The sequence below is a fragment of the Ovis aries genome, chromosome 1 (genome assembly GCF_016772045.2).
Source record: "Ovis aries strain OAR_USU_Benz2616 breed Rambouillet chromosome 1, ARS-UI_Ramb_v3.0, whole genome shotgun sequence".
NCBI lineage: Eukaryota > Metazoa > Chordata > Mammalia > Artiodactyla > Bovidae > Ovis > Ovis aries.
This window is the reverse complement of record NC_056054.1, coordinates 99,990,333-100,002,938: the sequence shown is the minus strand read 5'-3', so window position 1 is coordinate 100,002,938 and position 12,606 is coordinate 99,990,333. Positions and strand designations below refer to the sequence as shown.

The 12,606-nt window shown below is 44.0% G+C and overlaps 3 protein-coding genes across 3 annotated transcripts; 2 read left to right on the top strand and 1 right to left on the bottom strand.

The window, feature by feature from the left end:
- Positions 1 to 8,091: 8,091 nt before the first annotated feature.
- LOC101122904 (histone H2A type 2-B) lies at positions 8,092 to 9,139 on the top strand. Its single transcript, XM_042253689.2, has one exon. The coding sequence runs from the start codon at positions 8,139 to 8,141 to the stop codon at positions 8,529 to 8,531; it is 393 nt and encodes a 130-aa protein (XP_042109623.1). The 5' UTR covers positions 8,092 to 8,138; the 3' UTR covers positions 8,532 to 9,139.
- On the top strand, positions 8,092 to 11,703 carry LOC101122398 (histone H2B type 2-E). The gene has a single exon (XM_004002431.5). It carries the CDS (start codon positions 9,410 to 9,412, stop codon positions 9,788 to 9,790), a length of 381 nt encoding a protein of 126 aa, XP_004002480.1. The 5' UTR covers positions 8,092 to 9,409; the 3' UTR covers positions 9,791 to 11,703.
- On the bottom strand, positions 8,647 to 9,139 carry LOC101122645 (histone H2A type 2-C). Its single transcript, XM_004002432.5, has one exon. The coding sequence runs from the start codon at positions 9,084 to 9,086 to the stop codon at positions 8,697 to 8,699; it is 390 nt and encodes a 129-aa protein (XP_004002481.1). The 5' UTR covers positions 9,087 to 9,139; the 3' UTR covers positions 8,647 to 8,696.
- Positions 11,704 to 12,606: the final 903 nt, after the last annotated feature.

Below are 12,606 nucleotides of genomic sequence, written 5' to 3'. Positions count from 1 at the left end.
GGTCCCTCATAAGTGTGGTAGCTGCACGTGCAAAGGCCAGGAGGAGACACTTTGGGGGAGTGGTTCCTTGAGTGTAGTTAGTTATGATTGGAGATCCCAGGGCAGAGATGATGGGGATGGGAAGTGAGTGAGCCAGTGCCCTAGGCTGTGGGGAGAAGAGGCATCATGCTGGGCTTTGTGGGTCTTGTTAGGCAGTTTTGTTTTTATCCTAGGAGAGGTAGGAAGCTAGGGAAGGTTTTCAGCAGGGATATAACAGGCCGAGATTTTACCAAAGATATATAACTCATCAATTCAATCAGTATTTTATTGTGTTTCCTAATATTTTATAGATTTCTCCATATATGTATTCTCCCCTACTTCAGTATTGAAAATTTTAAAATGTGCATAAAAATTGAATAATACAAAACAACATCCTCTACCTTTCACTGTTTTTTACATTTGTTTTATATATATATATATAGGGGCTTTCCCGGTGGCCCAGTGGTAAAGAATCCACCTGCTAATGAAGGAAATGCAAGAGACTCGGGGTTGGATCCCTGGCTGGGGAAGCTACCCTGAAGTAGGAAGTGGCAACCCACTCCAGTATTCTTACCAGGATAATCCCGTGGACAGAGGAGCTTGGTGGTCTACAGTCCATAGGGTAACAAAGAGTTGGACATGGCTGAGTGACTGAACACGTACTTTATGTATACCTGTATACTTTAAAAATGTATTTGTATACTTTTTCAGAAAATAAATTGCAGATAGCATGACATTTCATCCCTAGGTACTCTAATACATATCTCCTCCTAATAAGAGGGATATTCTCTAATAGAACAATACCCTTATAACACTAAAAAGATTTTTTTAACATAATGTCAATTGCAAGGTTGCAATTGCAATTGAACACCCCATTTATCCTTCATCTGTATTAACTAACATTTTTCCATATTTGCTTTTTAATCTCTTTGAATATGTGTATACATAATAAAAATAAAAACTTACCATTTTTGTTGAATCATTTGACAGTTGAAAAATCTTTATACTTCATTGCTGTATACTTCAGCATATATCTTCTAAGACAAGAACATTTTCCTATATAACCACAATACCATTACCACACCTAAGACATTTAACATTTGTTCAATACTATTATCTAATAGTTGATACAGTTGATATTCAAATTTCCCCAGTTGTCTCATTAGTGCCTTTATTTTTTGAAAGTCAATCAAGGATCATGCATTGCATTTAGCCATCTTTAAATCTTTAAATACTGGAGTGGCAACCCACTCCAGTATTCTTGCCTGGAGAATCCCATGGACAGAGGAGCCTGGTGGGCTACAGTCCATGGGGTCGCAAAGAGTCGGACATGACTGAGCGACTTCACCTCATCTTTAAATCTGTATTTTGCAAAGTTCCTTGGCTTCAGTGTGAGAACTGTAAAGGAGGTAATGGCACAAGCAGGAAGACCAGTTTGGAGGTTAGTGGAGCAGTCTAGGTGAGAATGTTGATGTCTTGGATCATGGTGGTAGTGGAGGTGGAGATGGAAAGAAATTGGGGTACAAGGTATACATTAGGAGGGTAAAACCCATAGTGTGGTGATGGGCTAAATATGGGAGAGAAAGTATGAAGGATAATCATCAGCTTTGTGCATCAAGGTGGATGGCATTTGTTCCCTAAGATACAGAATTTTGGAAGAAGGGTTGGAAGGGTGGGGAAGGGGGAGACTAGGTGTCCAATTCTTTTTGGACTTGAGTTCGTAGTGTCTTTAGGATATCTAAGAAGAGATGTCATATTGGATATATGGTTCTGTGTGTGTATGCATTTTATTTTTAACTTTTTCTTAAGTGCTTTCAGAGCTACAGAAATTACAAATAACTACAAATAGTACAAATAATTCTGTATACTGCTCACCCTGATACCCACATTATCCAAATATTAACATTTTATCATGATTGCTTTATTTCTTATGTATCTACACATATCTAATTTTTTCTGAACCATCGGAGAGTAAGCTTCAGAGATAGAGCCCATTTACCTCTAACTACTTGCAATGGTTAATTTTAAGTGTCAACTTGACTGGGCCACAGGGGGCCCAGATATTTGGGCAAATGTTATTCTGGATGGTTTTGGATGAGATTTAAATTGGTAGACTGAGTAAAGCCAATTGCCCTCCCTGTTGTGGCTGGGTCTCATCCAATCAGTGAAAGGCCTGAACAGAACAAAAAGGCTAACCCTCTCTGAAAAAGAGTTCTTTCCTACCTGATGGCCTTTGAACTGGAACATTGGCTTTTTACCTGTCTTCAGACTTGACCTGAAACACTGGCACTTCCTGGGTCTCCAGCCTGTTAGCTTTTGACTGGCACTGTAGAACTGCTTCTCTTGGTTCTCAGACCTTCAGGCTTGAACTGTAACTACACAATCAGCTCTCCTGGGTTTCCAGCTTGCTGACTCACCCTGCAGATCTAGGGACTTGTCAGCCTCCATTATCATGTGAGCCAACTGCTTATAATAAATCTCTCTCTCTCTTTTGCTTGTTTGCTATTACTCTCTGCATATATATCTTTTTTGTTCTGTTTCTCTGAAGAGCTCTAATATTTATTTGCTAATACATTCTTAGTAAACATTTTTTTTCTCACATAGCTACAGTATAATTGTCAAATTTGGGAAATTAACATTGATACAGTACTACAGATTTTACTGAAAATTTGTCATTGTCCCATATGTTCTTTATATAGAATTAAAAAAAAAAAAACACAAAAAACTGGGCCAGGATCCAGTCTAGGATCACGTGCTGTATTCAGTTGTTATGTCTCTATGGCCTCCATTTAATTGGGACTAATTCCTTAGTCTTTGTCTTTCATGACTTTGGCATTTTTGAGGAGTGCAGACCATCTGCGCTTTTCAGGTGGTGCTAGTGGTAAAGAACCCACCTGCCAATGCAGGAAACGCAGGGTTTGATTCCTGGGCTGGGAAAAATCCCCTGGAGGAGGGCATGGCAACCCACTCCAGTATTCTTGCCTGGAGAATTCCATGGACAGAGGAGCCTGGTGGCCACAGTCCATAGGATCGCAAAGAGTCTGACACAACTGAAGTGACTTAGCACCCACACACTGACCATTTATTTTGTTGAATATCCCTCAACTTAGGTTTCTCTAATGTTTCTTTCTGATTCAGATTTAGGATATACACTTTTGGCAGGGAGACTGCAGAAGTGTTATTGAATCCTTCTCACTGAACTATATAGGAGGCATATAATTCGCTTTGTCCTATTGTTAATGATAATTCTGATCAGTTGTTTAAGTATCTCTCAGAAAAAAAATGTAAAATTTTTATTTTCCATTTGTAATTGTAGGAGATGTTTGAATCTATGTAATATTCTGTTTCTTATTAAGATTTTGTTTATTAATTTTGGCATCTGAGATGCAAGAGTTGTTGAAGATGAAATGAGATCATGCGTGGTGGGGGGAAGGTGGGAAAGTGGGAAGGAGGGGAGTGAAATCACCTGGGAAAAGGTATAAAGTGAGAAAATAAGATTTTCTTTAGAAGATCACTTTGGCTAGTGTGTGAATATATTAGGGGAATGAAAAGAATGCAAGCGAAGAATAGAAGAGCCTTTAGCAGTAGTCTGGTGAAAGATAATCTGAGTGAAGACAAGAAATGAGCTAGAGAGAGAAGTAAAACAATTAGAATGATGTTAAAGAGATGGAATCTTTAGCACTTGTTTTTGGTGAGTGCCTTGTAATTTGCTAATCCAGTGACAGCGGTGGGGAATTGTGGGAGGATGCTTTGTTGGTGACAGGTACTATTCTAAATGAACTCTTAATTCTTGCAACAAGTCCATGAAGTAGCTACTGTTATTACTCTAGGTTTATCATTTTGAGGAAGCAGACACCCTTCCAGGTTAGATAATAAATTAATTAATTTGTCTATGGTCATAGATCTAGTAAGCAAACTCAGGAGTCAGGCTGCAGAATTTGAACTCTTAACCATTAAGTTATTCTGCCTCCTAAGCCAGCATTTTGGACTCTCAGGTTCCAGCTGTGTACTAGGCTCCTTATATTTAATTCTCATTTATTCTAACAACTCTGTTATGGTAGGGTATATTATTTTTCTTCAATTGATGAACTTCTATTTTATCTTCTATTACTCTGGCTACCACAGTCTACTGTTGATAGCTAGCATCTGGAGAGTGGTTTGTTGACCGAAGGCCAACTATAATTGTTTCACAAATAAGTAAACCAAGGCTCAGAGGAATTTAAGCACTTGCTGCTGAAGGTCACACAGCCACTTACAAACACATGATTAGAACCAAGGTCTGCCTCACTCAAAGTCTGTGCTCTTCACCCCTCCAAGCACACTACTTCACTAACTAAACTATGGGCTTCATGAAGCAAGCTTTGCTTCCTCCTTGTTATAGAGGGAGGGAGAGTTGGAGAGTTAGAGTGAGAGCTACAGAGCATGTAAGAGGGGTGGAATTAGATTTAATACTTTAGATTTCATCTAGCTATAAATCCTTATTAGATAAGTCCAGATAGGCCAATACCCTACAAATTACATCAGCCTCAATTACTATCTATTGCTCCCTGGAGTTCCTTTCCTAGCATTCTTACTAGAGCCATTAAAATATGTAACAGAGTAGGCCATTTGTAAAAGCCAAACACCTTCACAAATAGACTGGATCTTATCCCCTTGAACACCGCTGGGATTTTTAACCGAAAGCAACTGAATTCCTAACCAGGCAATCTAGTTAATCAAACATTTAGTGCATTTGAGCTCCAATATATCATTCCAACCATACTCCTTTCCACTTTTCCCCAACGCCACCCTCAGCCCGCTCCATACTGAGCTGCACATCATTCATGACATGAACCAGGCCGTCCCACAGCTCCTTGCGTTGCACATGAAGTTGCCTTTGGCTAGAATGCTTTTGTCTCCTCTTGACCCACAAACTCCTCCTCATGGTTCCGTGAGGTATCACCTCCTCTTTCATGAAGCTTCCCTACTCCCACATATATAGCCTCAGTGTACCCACAGCTCTTTGTTCATGTCCTGCTGATAGACTTGAAGCACTCTGTACTGTGCTTTGACCTTGGTTTCACTTCCTTTCTGTGACCACTTCAAGGGTGAAACCATGTCTTCGTCACCTTTAAATCAGGAGTCCTTTATTCCTTCCACCTGGCTCTTTAGTTCAGTTCAGTCGCTCAGTCGTATCCGACTCTTTGCAACCCCATGAATTGCAGCACGTCAGGCCTCCCTGTCCATCACCAACTCCCTGAGTTCACTCAAGTGAGTGAGTGAGTGAAGTCGCTCAGTCGTGTCCGACTGTTTGCGACCCCATGGACTGTAGCCTATCAGGCTCCTCCGTCCATGGGATTTTCCAGACAAGAGTGCTGGAGTGGATTGCCATTTCCTTCTCCAGGGGATCTTCCCGACCCAGGAATTGAACTGGCAGACGCTTTACTGTCTGAGCCACCAAACTCATGTCCATCTAGTCGGTGATGCCATCCAGCCATGTCATCCTCTGTCGTCCCCTTCTCCTCCTGCCCCCAATCCCTCCCAGCATCAGAGTCTTTTCCAATGAGTCAACTCTTTGCATGAGGTGGCCAAAGTACTGGACTTTCAGCTTTAGCATCATTCCTTCCAAAGAACACCCAGGACCGATCTCCTTTAGAATGGACTGGTTGGATCTCCTTGCAGTCCAAGGGACTCTCAAGAGTCTTCTCCAACACCACAGTTCAAAAGCATCAATTCTTTGGCGCTCAGCTTTCTTCACAGTCCAACTCTCACATCCATACATGACCACAGGAAAACCATAGCCTTGACTAGACGGACCTTTGTTGGCAAAGTAATGTCTCTGCTTTTCAATATGCTATCTAGGTTGGTCATAACTTTCCTTCCAAGGAGTAAGCATCTTTTAATTTCATGGCTGCAGTCACCATCTGCAGTGATTTTGGAGCCCAAAAAATTAAAGTCTGACACTGTTTCCACTGTTTCCCCATCTGCTAATAAACATTTTTTTTCATAAACAAATAAAACTATACTCTTAGAGAATTAGCATCTTCTTTTCTAAACTATTTCTCCAGCTTCTTCCCTGTTACAGAGGGAAGAAGCAAGGCTGGGCATAATGACTTCATAAAGCCCGTAATCTCCTTAGTGAAGCAATGGGCTTGGAGGGATGAAGAGCACAGACTTTGAGCGAGACTGACCTTGGTTCTAATCATGTGTTTGTAAGTGGCTGTGTGACCTTCAGCAAGTGCTTAAATTCCTCTGAGCCTTGGTTTCCTTATTTGTGAAACAGTTTCAGTTGGCCTTCGGTATCCACCGGTTCTGAATCTCACGATTCAACCAACTGTGGGTGGAAGATATTTGAAAAAAAAAAAAAAAATCCAGAAAGTTTCAAAAAGCAAAACTAGAATTTTCCCTGCTTTGGCAACTATGTACAGAGTTTTACATTTTATTTACAACTATTTACATGACATTTACATTGTATTAGGTATTAAATCGACCTGCTAAATCGACCCCATAGACGGCAGCCCACCAGGCTCCCTCGTCCCTGGGATTCTCCAGGCCAGAATACTAGAGTGGGTTGCCATTTCCTTCTCCAATGCATGAAAGTGAAAAGTGAAAGTGAAGTCGCTCAGTCGTGTCCGACTCTTCGCGACCCCATGGACTGTAGCATGCCAGGCCTCCCTGTCCATCGCCAGCTCCTGGAGTTTACTCAAACTCATGTCCATTGAGTCGGTGATACCATCCAACCATCTCATCCTCTGCAGTCCCTTTCTCCTCCCGCCTTCAACCTTTCCCAGCATCAGGGTCTTTTCCAATGAGTCAGTTCTTTGCATCAGGCGGCCGAAGTATTAGACTTTCAGCTTCAACATCAGTCCCTCCAATGAATACTCAGGAATATTCATGAATATATGCTGTAAGGTGCAGGAAACTGTAGATGTTAGCTCAGGTACCGGGCAGACTGTTGGAGCAATTCAGGGAAAGAACAAAGAGAAGGGAGCTGGCGGGGGGGGGGGGGGGGGGGGGGGGGGGGGGGGGGGGGGGGGGGGGGTGGGGGGGGGGGGGGGGGGGGGGAGTTGGGGGGGGGTGGTGGTGGTGGCAGGTGACTGGATGAGTTTGCTTTTGGATAGGTCGAGTTATAGGGACAGACAGGTTGAAGTATCCAGTTAACAGGTATACAGGCCTGAGCTTCTGCAGCAAATACTAGATGAAAGCACTGAATTGGGTACGACTTCGGGAAGAGTGAAGAATGAAGTGTGCGGAAAGGGCGAATACGGAGGCAGAGCCGAGCTTAACACTGGGATTTAAACACGGACAGGGGGAAAAGCAGCAGAATGAGGAAAGACGGAGGGCGACATTTTGAATGCCAAGGGAAAGACGCCTTCAAGTTGAAAGCGGTTTGGGACGCCTCCTAGAGGTCAAGAGGAGGATGACATACTATTCTGGGCTTCCCTGGTGGCTCAGACCGTAAGGAATCCACCTGCCTGCAATGCTGGAGACCCCGGATTCGATCTCTGGGTCGGGAAGATCCTCTGAGAAGGAAATGCCCTCGATTAAACCGGAGTCTGAGGAACAGACGGGTGGGGATGGGGCGAAGCCACACCGCAGGCAACAACTAAATTGAAAGAAAAGAAGAGGCCTCAGTAGTTTTGTATTTTTTAAGGTAGTCTGGCTTTGACGAGCCAGAAAAGGAGGAACTTAGTAATTTAAGGTTCCAAGGCCCTTGAGTGGGAGTAACTGCATCTGCTAAAGGCTCTCTGCAGCCCTTTAAAATCCTTTTTGGGAAACCGGAAAAAACCTACCACCCGTAACCTAGGAAAAAATTGCCGCTCAGTAAATAAAGCAAAACAGAAGAGCGTTTTGTTTGAAAGCCTTCACTTTAAAAACCCTGGCATGCAAATAAAGGGCTTTAATATGGCTCACAACGATTGGTAGGTACTTATAGAAGCCGTCATTTCCTCGTAGCCCAAGATGCAAACGAAGAGTCTGCTCTTCGCTTTCCTATTGGCTGTTCGATCGGACTCCGCTTTTAGCCAATCAAACCACTTCCCTTCACCCCTCCCGGTAGCTCTTATAAATTACATCAAATTGGTTACCCTTGCCATATCGTTCTCCTTGAAAAAGAAGCTGTAACTGCAGTTTTAGCAGTAATGTCAGGCCGCGGAAAGCAGGGAGGCAAAGCTCGGGCCAAGGCCAAGTCGCGCTCATCCCGCGCTGGCCTTCAGTTCCCTGTAGGGCGAGTGCACCGCCTGCTGCGCAAAGGGAACTACGCCGAAAGGGTGGGGGCCGGCGCACCGGTGTACTTGGCGGCAGTGCTGGAGTACCTGACCGCGGAAATCCTGGAGCTGGCGGGCAACGCCGCCCGAGACAACAAGAAGACGCGCATCATCCCTCGCCATTTGCAACTGGCCGTGAGAAATGATGAAGAGCTCAACAAGTTACTCGGGGGTGTCACTATTGCCCAGGGCGGTGTCTTACCCAATATCCAGGCAGTCTTATTGCCCAAAAAAACGGAGAGTCACAAGCCTGGCAAGAATAAGTAATTAAGAGGCTTGATACCATCCCCACTCACCCCAAAGGCTCTTTTAAGAGCCACCACCAAAGTGTCAAAATAAAGGGCTGATCACAAAATAGCGCATTAGCTCTTTTTTTGAAAACTTGGGTGGCTCTAAAAAGAGCCTTTGTTCTTTGGTTTACTTTGTAAGGCTTTATTTGCTTTTGGCTTTATGGCTTTCGGTTTTCTTTGGTAATAAAACGGCCTGGATGTTGGGCAAAACGCCGCCTTGCGCGATGGTAACCTTGCCTAACAGCTTGTTCAGCTCTTCGTCGTTGCGGATGGCCAGCTGCAGGTGACGAGGAATGATGCGCGTCTTTTTGTTGTCTCGCGCCGCGTTGCCGGCAAGCTCCAGGATCTCGGCCGTCAGATACTCCAGAACCGCCGCCATGTAGACGGGCGCGCCGGCCCCCACCCGCTCAGCGTAGTTGCCTTTGCGCAGCAGGCGATGCACTCGCCCTACCGGGAACTGCAAGCCTGCACGGGACGAACGCGACTTGGCCTTCGCCCGGGCCTTGCCTCCCTGCTTTCCGCGACCAGACATGACTAAAGATAACAGTAGTACCCTTAAAGATCAAAGCCCCTCGGCAAATGTTTAAGAAAGATCAGCAATTGGAAAGCCTTTATAAGTTTTCTGAGGGGTGGGGTCAGGAACGAGCTTTTCATTGGTCCCAAATTGGCTCCTGAAACAGCCAATAAGGTTAAGAGTCGGTGTTATTCTGTAGCTATTACTGATAACGTAAGGTCTCTCCACGGACCAATGGGAATGTAAGACTTTTGGAGCCTTAATTTGCATACGGTGGTTATAAATGGATCAGGCCCGCCCATTCTCATACCTCTTTTTTTGCCAAACGGCGTTGCTTCACAATGCCTGAGCCGGCAAAATCCGCTCCCGCGCCCAAGAAGGGCTCCAAGAAAGCCGTCACCAAAGCCCAAAAGAAAGACGGCAAGAAGCGCAAGCGCAGCCGCAAGGAGAGCTATTCCATCTACGTGTACAAGGTGCTGAAGCAGGTGCACCCAGACACCGGTATTTCGTCCAAGGCCATGGGCATCATGAACTCATTTGTCAACGACATCTTCGAGCGCATCGCGGGCGAAGCGTCGCGCTTGGCGCATTACAACAAGCGCTCAACCATCACGTCTCGGGAGATCCAGACGGCCGTGCGCCTGCTGCTGCCTGGCGAGCTGGCCAAGCATGCCGTGTCCGAGGGCACCAAGGCGGTCACCAAGTACACCAGCTCCAAGTGAGTCCCTGCTGGGACGCGGCGCTCGCACGAGTCGCAAAGCCGCTTGATTTTCCAAAGGCTCTTTTCAGAGCCACCCACCTAATCACCAGAAAAGAGCCTTGTTCACTTGTTTCTCCTCAGTTCCTCACAAAGTAAGTTACTCTAGTTGGCTAAAAGTAATAGAAGATGACACACGTAGCTTTTTAAGCCCTTATGACTTGAGATTCCTGGCGCGTGACTGGCTTTGCTTTTGAATCTAGGGCGCGTCTTAACCCTCACTGCTGCTTAGCTTTCGTATGAGTCAGTTCTAAATTAGGATACTGAGACTGCTCCTAGACTTGTGTCCTGGTGGCTCTGTTGGGTACGTGTCACCGGTGTTCCAAAACGAAGTGAGTGATTTCAGCTATCCACATTTAAGAAAGGACCCCAGGACACGACCAAGCCCGGGTCTTTCGAACACTGCATCACAGCCCTGAAGAATTGCGAGTTTGGCAGCTGCGTGGGTGCCGGATCACGAATTAGGCCCTTGCGATGTGGCTTCCTGTGGACACCAGCGGTTCGGGATACTTCATACTGAGCCCGCGCTGCCTGGTCTCAGCCTTTCCCTGATTGGACATGAATATTCAAACTCTCCCGCCGCTCCGGAATTCATAGGTTCTGGTTTGCGCCGCTCACTTTGGCGCTGTGAAATTCCTGTTATTTCTTGGTTTGTGGATCATTTTTGCTTTTAATTCTCTTTTCTCGGAATATTTCGGCGTCAAGTCACCGGAAGGCACTAGTCATTTTAGTCTGGTCTCAAACGTCACCTCTCAGACACCTTCGGGAAGTTGTGTCTCTCCTTCCTGCCTCTGGTCCCTCACTATTTTATTTTCTTCCTAGCAGCTGTCAGAAATTGTTTTGCTATTAATAGTTGGTTTTTTTTTTTTTTTCTTGTTTACCATTTTCCTCAAGACCTTAACGGAAACTTTATTGGTTTGGTTTTCCTCTATATCGTCCCCGCCAACCAGTGCTTGGCACACAGTGGACGGTTAAGTACTTACTGAATTAGTATTGAATTCATTTTTCTGTCCCTCTTCTTTTAAAAATAGCCTTCATGGATGGATGGATGGGTGCGGTTCATTTCCGTTAGATGTATGTGAAGACATGAAAATGGAAATGTTTTGGAGCTCCTTTCCCAAGTTGGCTATGGTCACCTCAGGGCAACAGCTGGGAGGAGGGCTGTATTTGTGCGTGTGTGCTAAGGAGGAGGTGGCAGTTTTAAGTCCTTCCTTTATGCTTTTCAGTTTGGTCTAATCTTTTGGATTTTCATTAAATTTAGAACATTGCTCACTGGAAGATCCTTTTCCTTTCTTCATTTATGACACCCTCCTTCCATCCTGATCATTTGTTCCCCATTGAGATGAACTTTTCATTTACATTCACAGTTTCATTTGCTGTTCAGGAGACCCTATAAAATAGACAAGGTTGGGGCTTCCCTGGTGGCTCTGGTAAAGAATCCGCCTGCCAGTGCAGAAGACACAGGTTCGATCCCTGATCCAAGGAATATCCCAGAGAGAGAAAAAAAAGTAGAGAATGTTAATATTTCTTTAAAAATGAGGTTGAGAGTGAGTGGTCCACTGGGCATGCAGCTAACATTGTCCACCTCTGTACCCTCAAATGCAAGGACGGTTGCATTTCAGCTTTATTTCATTGTAATTATGGAATATTGTATTTTTCTGTCCAAGCCTTGATTCTGCTGATAATGGTACTGATGGTCTGATCAGTTATTCAACTCTGCTTTTGGATAAGGGGTCCTGGAGTTGATTGCAGGGGTTTCATGAATCCAAATGGACTCCAGACATTATCAGAGACTGAATAAATCTTAATGTTTCTTACATATGTGTTTTCAAATGTATGTATATGCTATTGTTAATAAATTTACCAGTTAATTTAAAAGCTTGGCTGCATTCTTCTATCTGTAATATGTTTTCTAACTAAATGAAGTAGATAAAATCACTACTGGGTCTAAGCAAATGTATAGAGATGTTTGAGTGCCTCTGACCTGGAAGGTGAATATTTATAACCATTAGCCACATCTGCTTCTACTCCAGAAGGGTAGTGGGGCTGAAATAGTCCGTTAGGAGGACACTATTAATGCTTAGTAATTGGAAAGTGCATGAGCATAAAATGAAACCAAACAAGAAGCACTATAAATAAAATAGAAAAAATAAAGTTATTAACAAAGTTTAGAAAATACCTGTAGAGTACTTAGTATGTGTCTGTCAGCTGTTGTTCTAGATCCTTCACATGTATTGACTCATTTAATCCTCACAAGAACTTTATGAAATAGTTACCATTATTGTCTCCCACTTTACAGGTGAGTAAACTGAGGCATAGAAAGGCTTCTCCTCAGAAACTCTCAAAGAATAAACTCTTAGTTCAGTGTTTAAGGGACTTGAGAAAGTGAGATCCCTACACCAAAAACCTGTATCTGGGGGGAAATACTTATGCTTTAAAATTAAAATAAAGAGAAATATCACCTACTTTAATTTCAGGATGCACCGTGGGTATACCTCTGTGGTGGACGTGGTGGCTGAAAGTCTGTGTGGAGGAATCTCATTTTGCAGAGGCCATGGCTCAACTCTGTTTAGTTTGGCCCCATAGTCATAGGGCTCACCAGCTGAAATACTTTTACTAAGATAAGAGAGCTTTGGTTACTGGTTGTGGGCTCCTCCTGGGCATGGTGTTTACTAGGAAGGAAGTTATAAAGTGAGGAAGGGGAAAGAAGTGTTAGAGTTGATATTTTAACTCTGGAGGGGAGGTGATTATTGACAGTGAGATTTATTCTCCTAAAGAACC

Excerpts from the sequence above, each read along its gene's own strand:
- LOC101122904 (XM_042253689.2), top strand. The coding sequence starts at position 8,139 with ATGTCAGGCCGCGGAAAGCAGGGAGGCAAAGCTCGGGCCAAGGCCAAG.
- LOC101122645 (XM_004002432.5), bottom strand. The coding sequence starts at position 9,086 with ATGTCTGGTCGCGGAAAGCAGGGAGGCAAGGCCCGGGCGAAGGCCAAG.
- LOC101122398 (XM_004002431.5), top strand. The coding sequence starts at position 9,410 with ATGCCTGAGCCGGCAAAATCCGCTCCCGCGCCCAAGAAGGGCTCCAAG.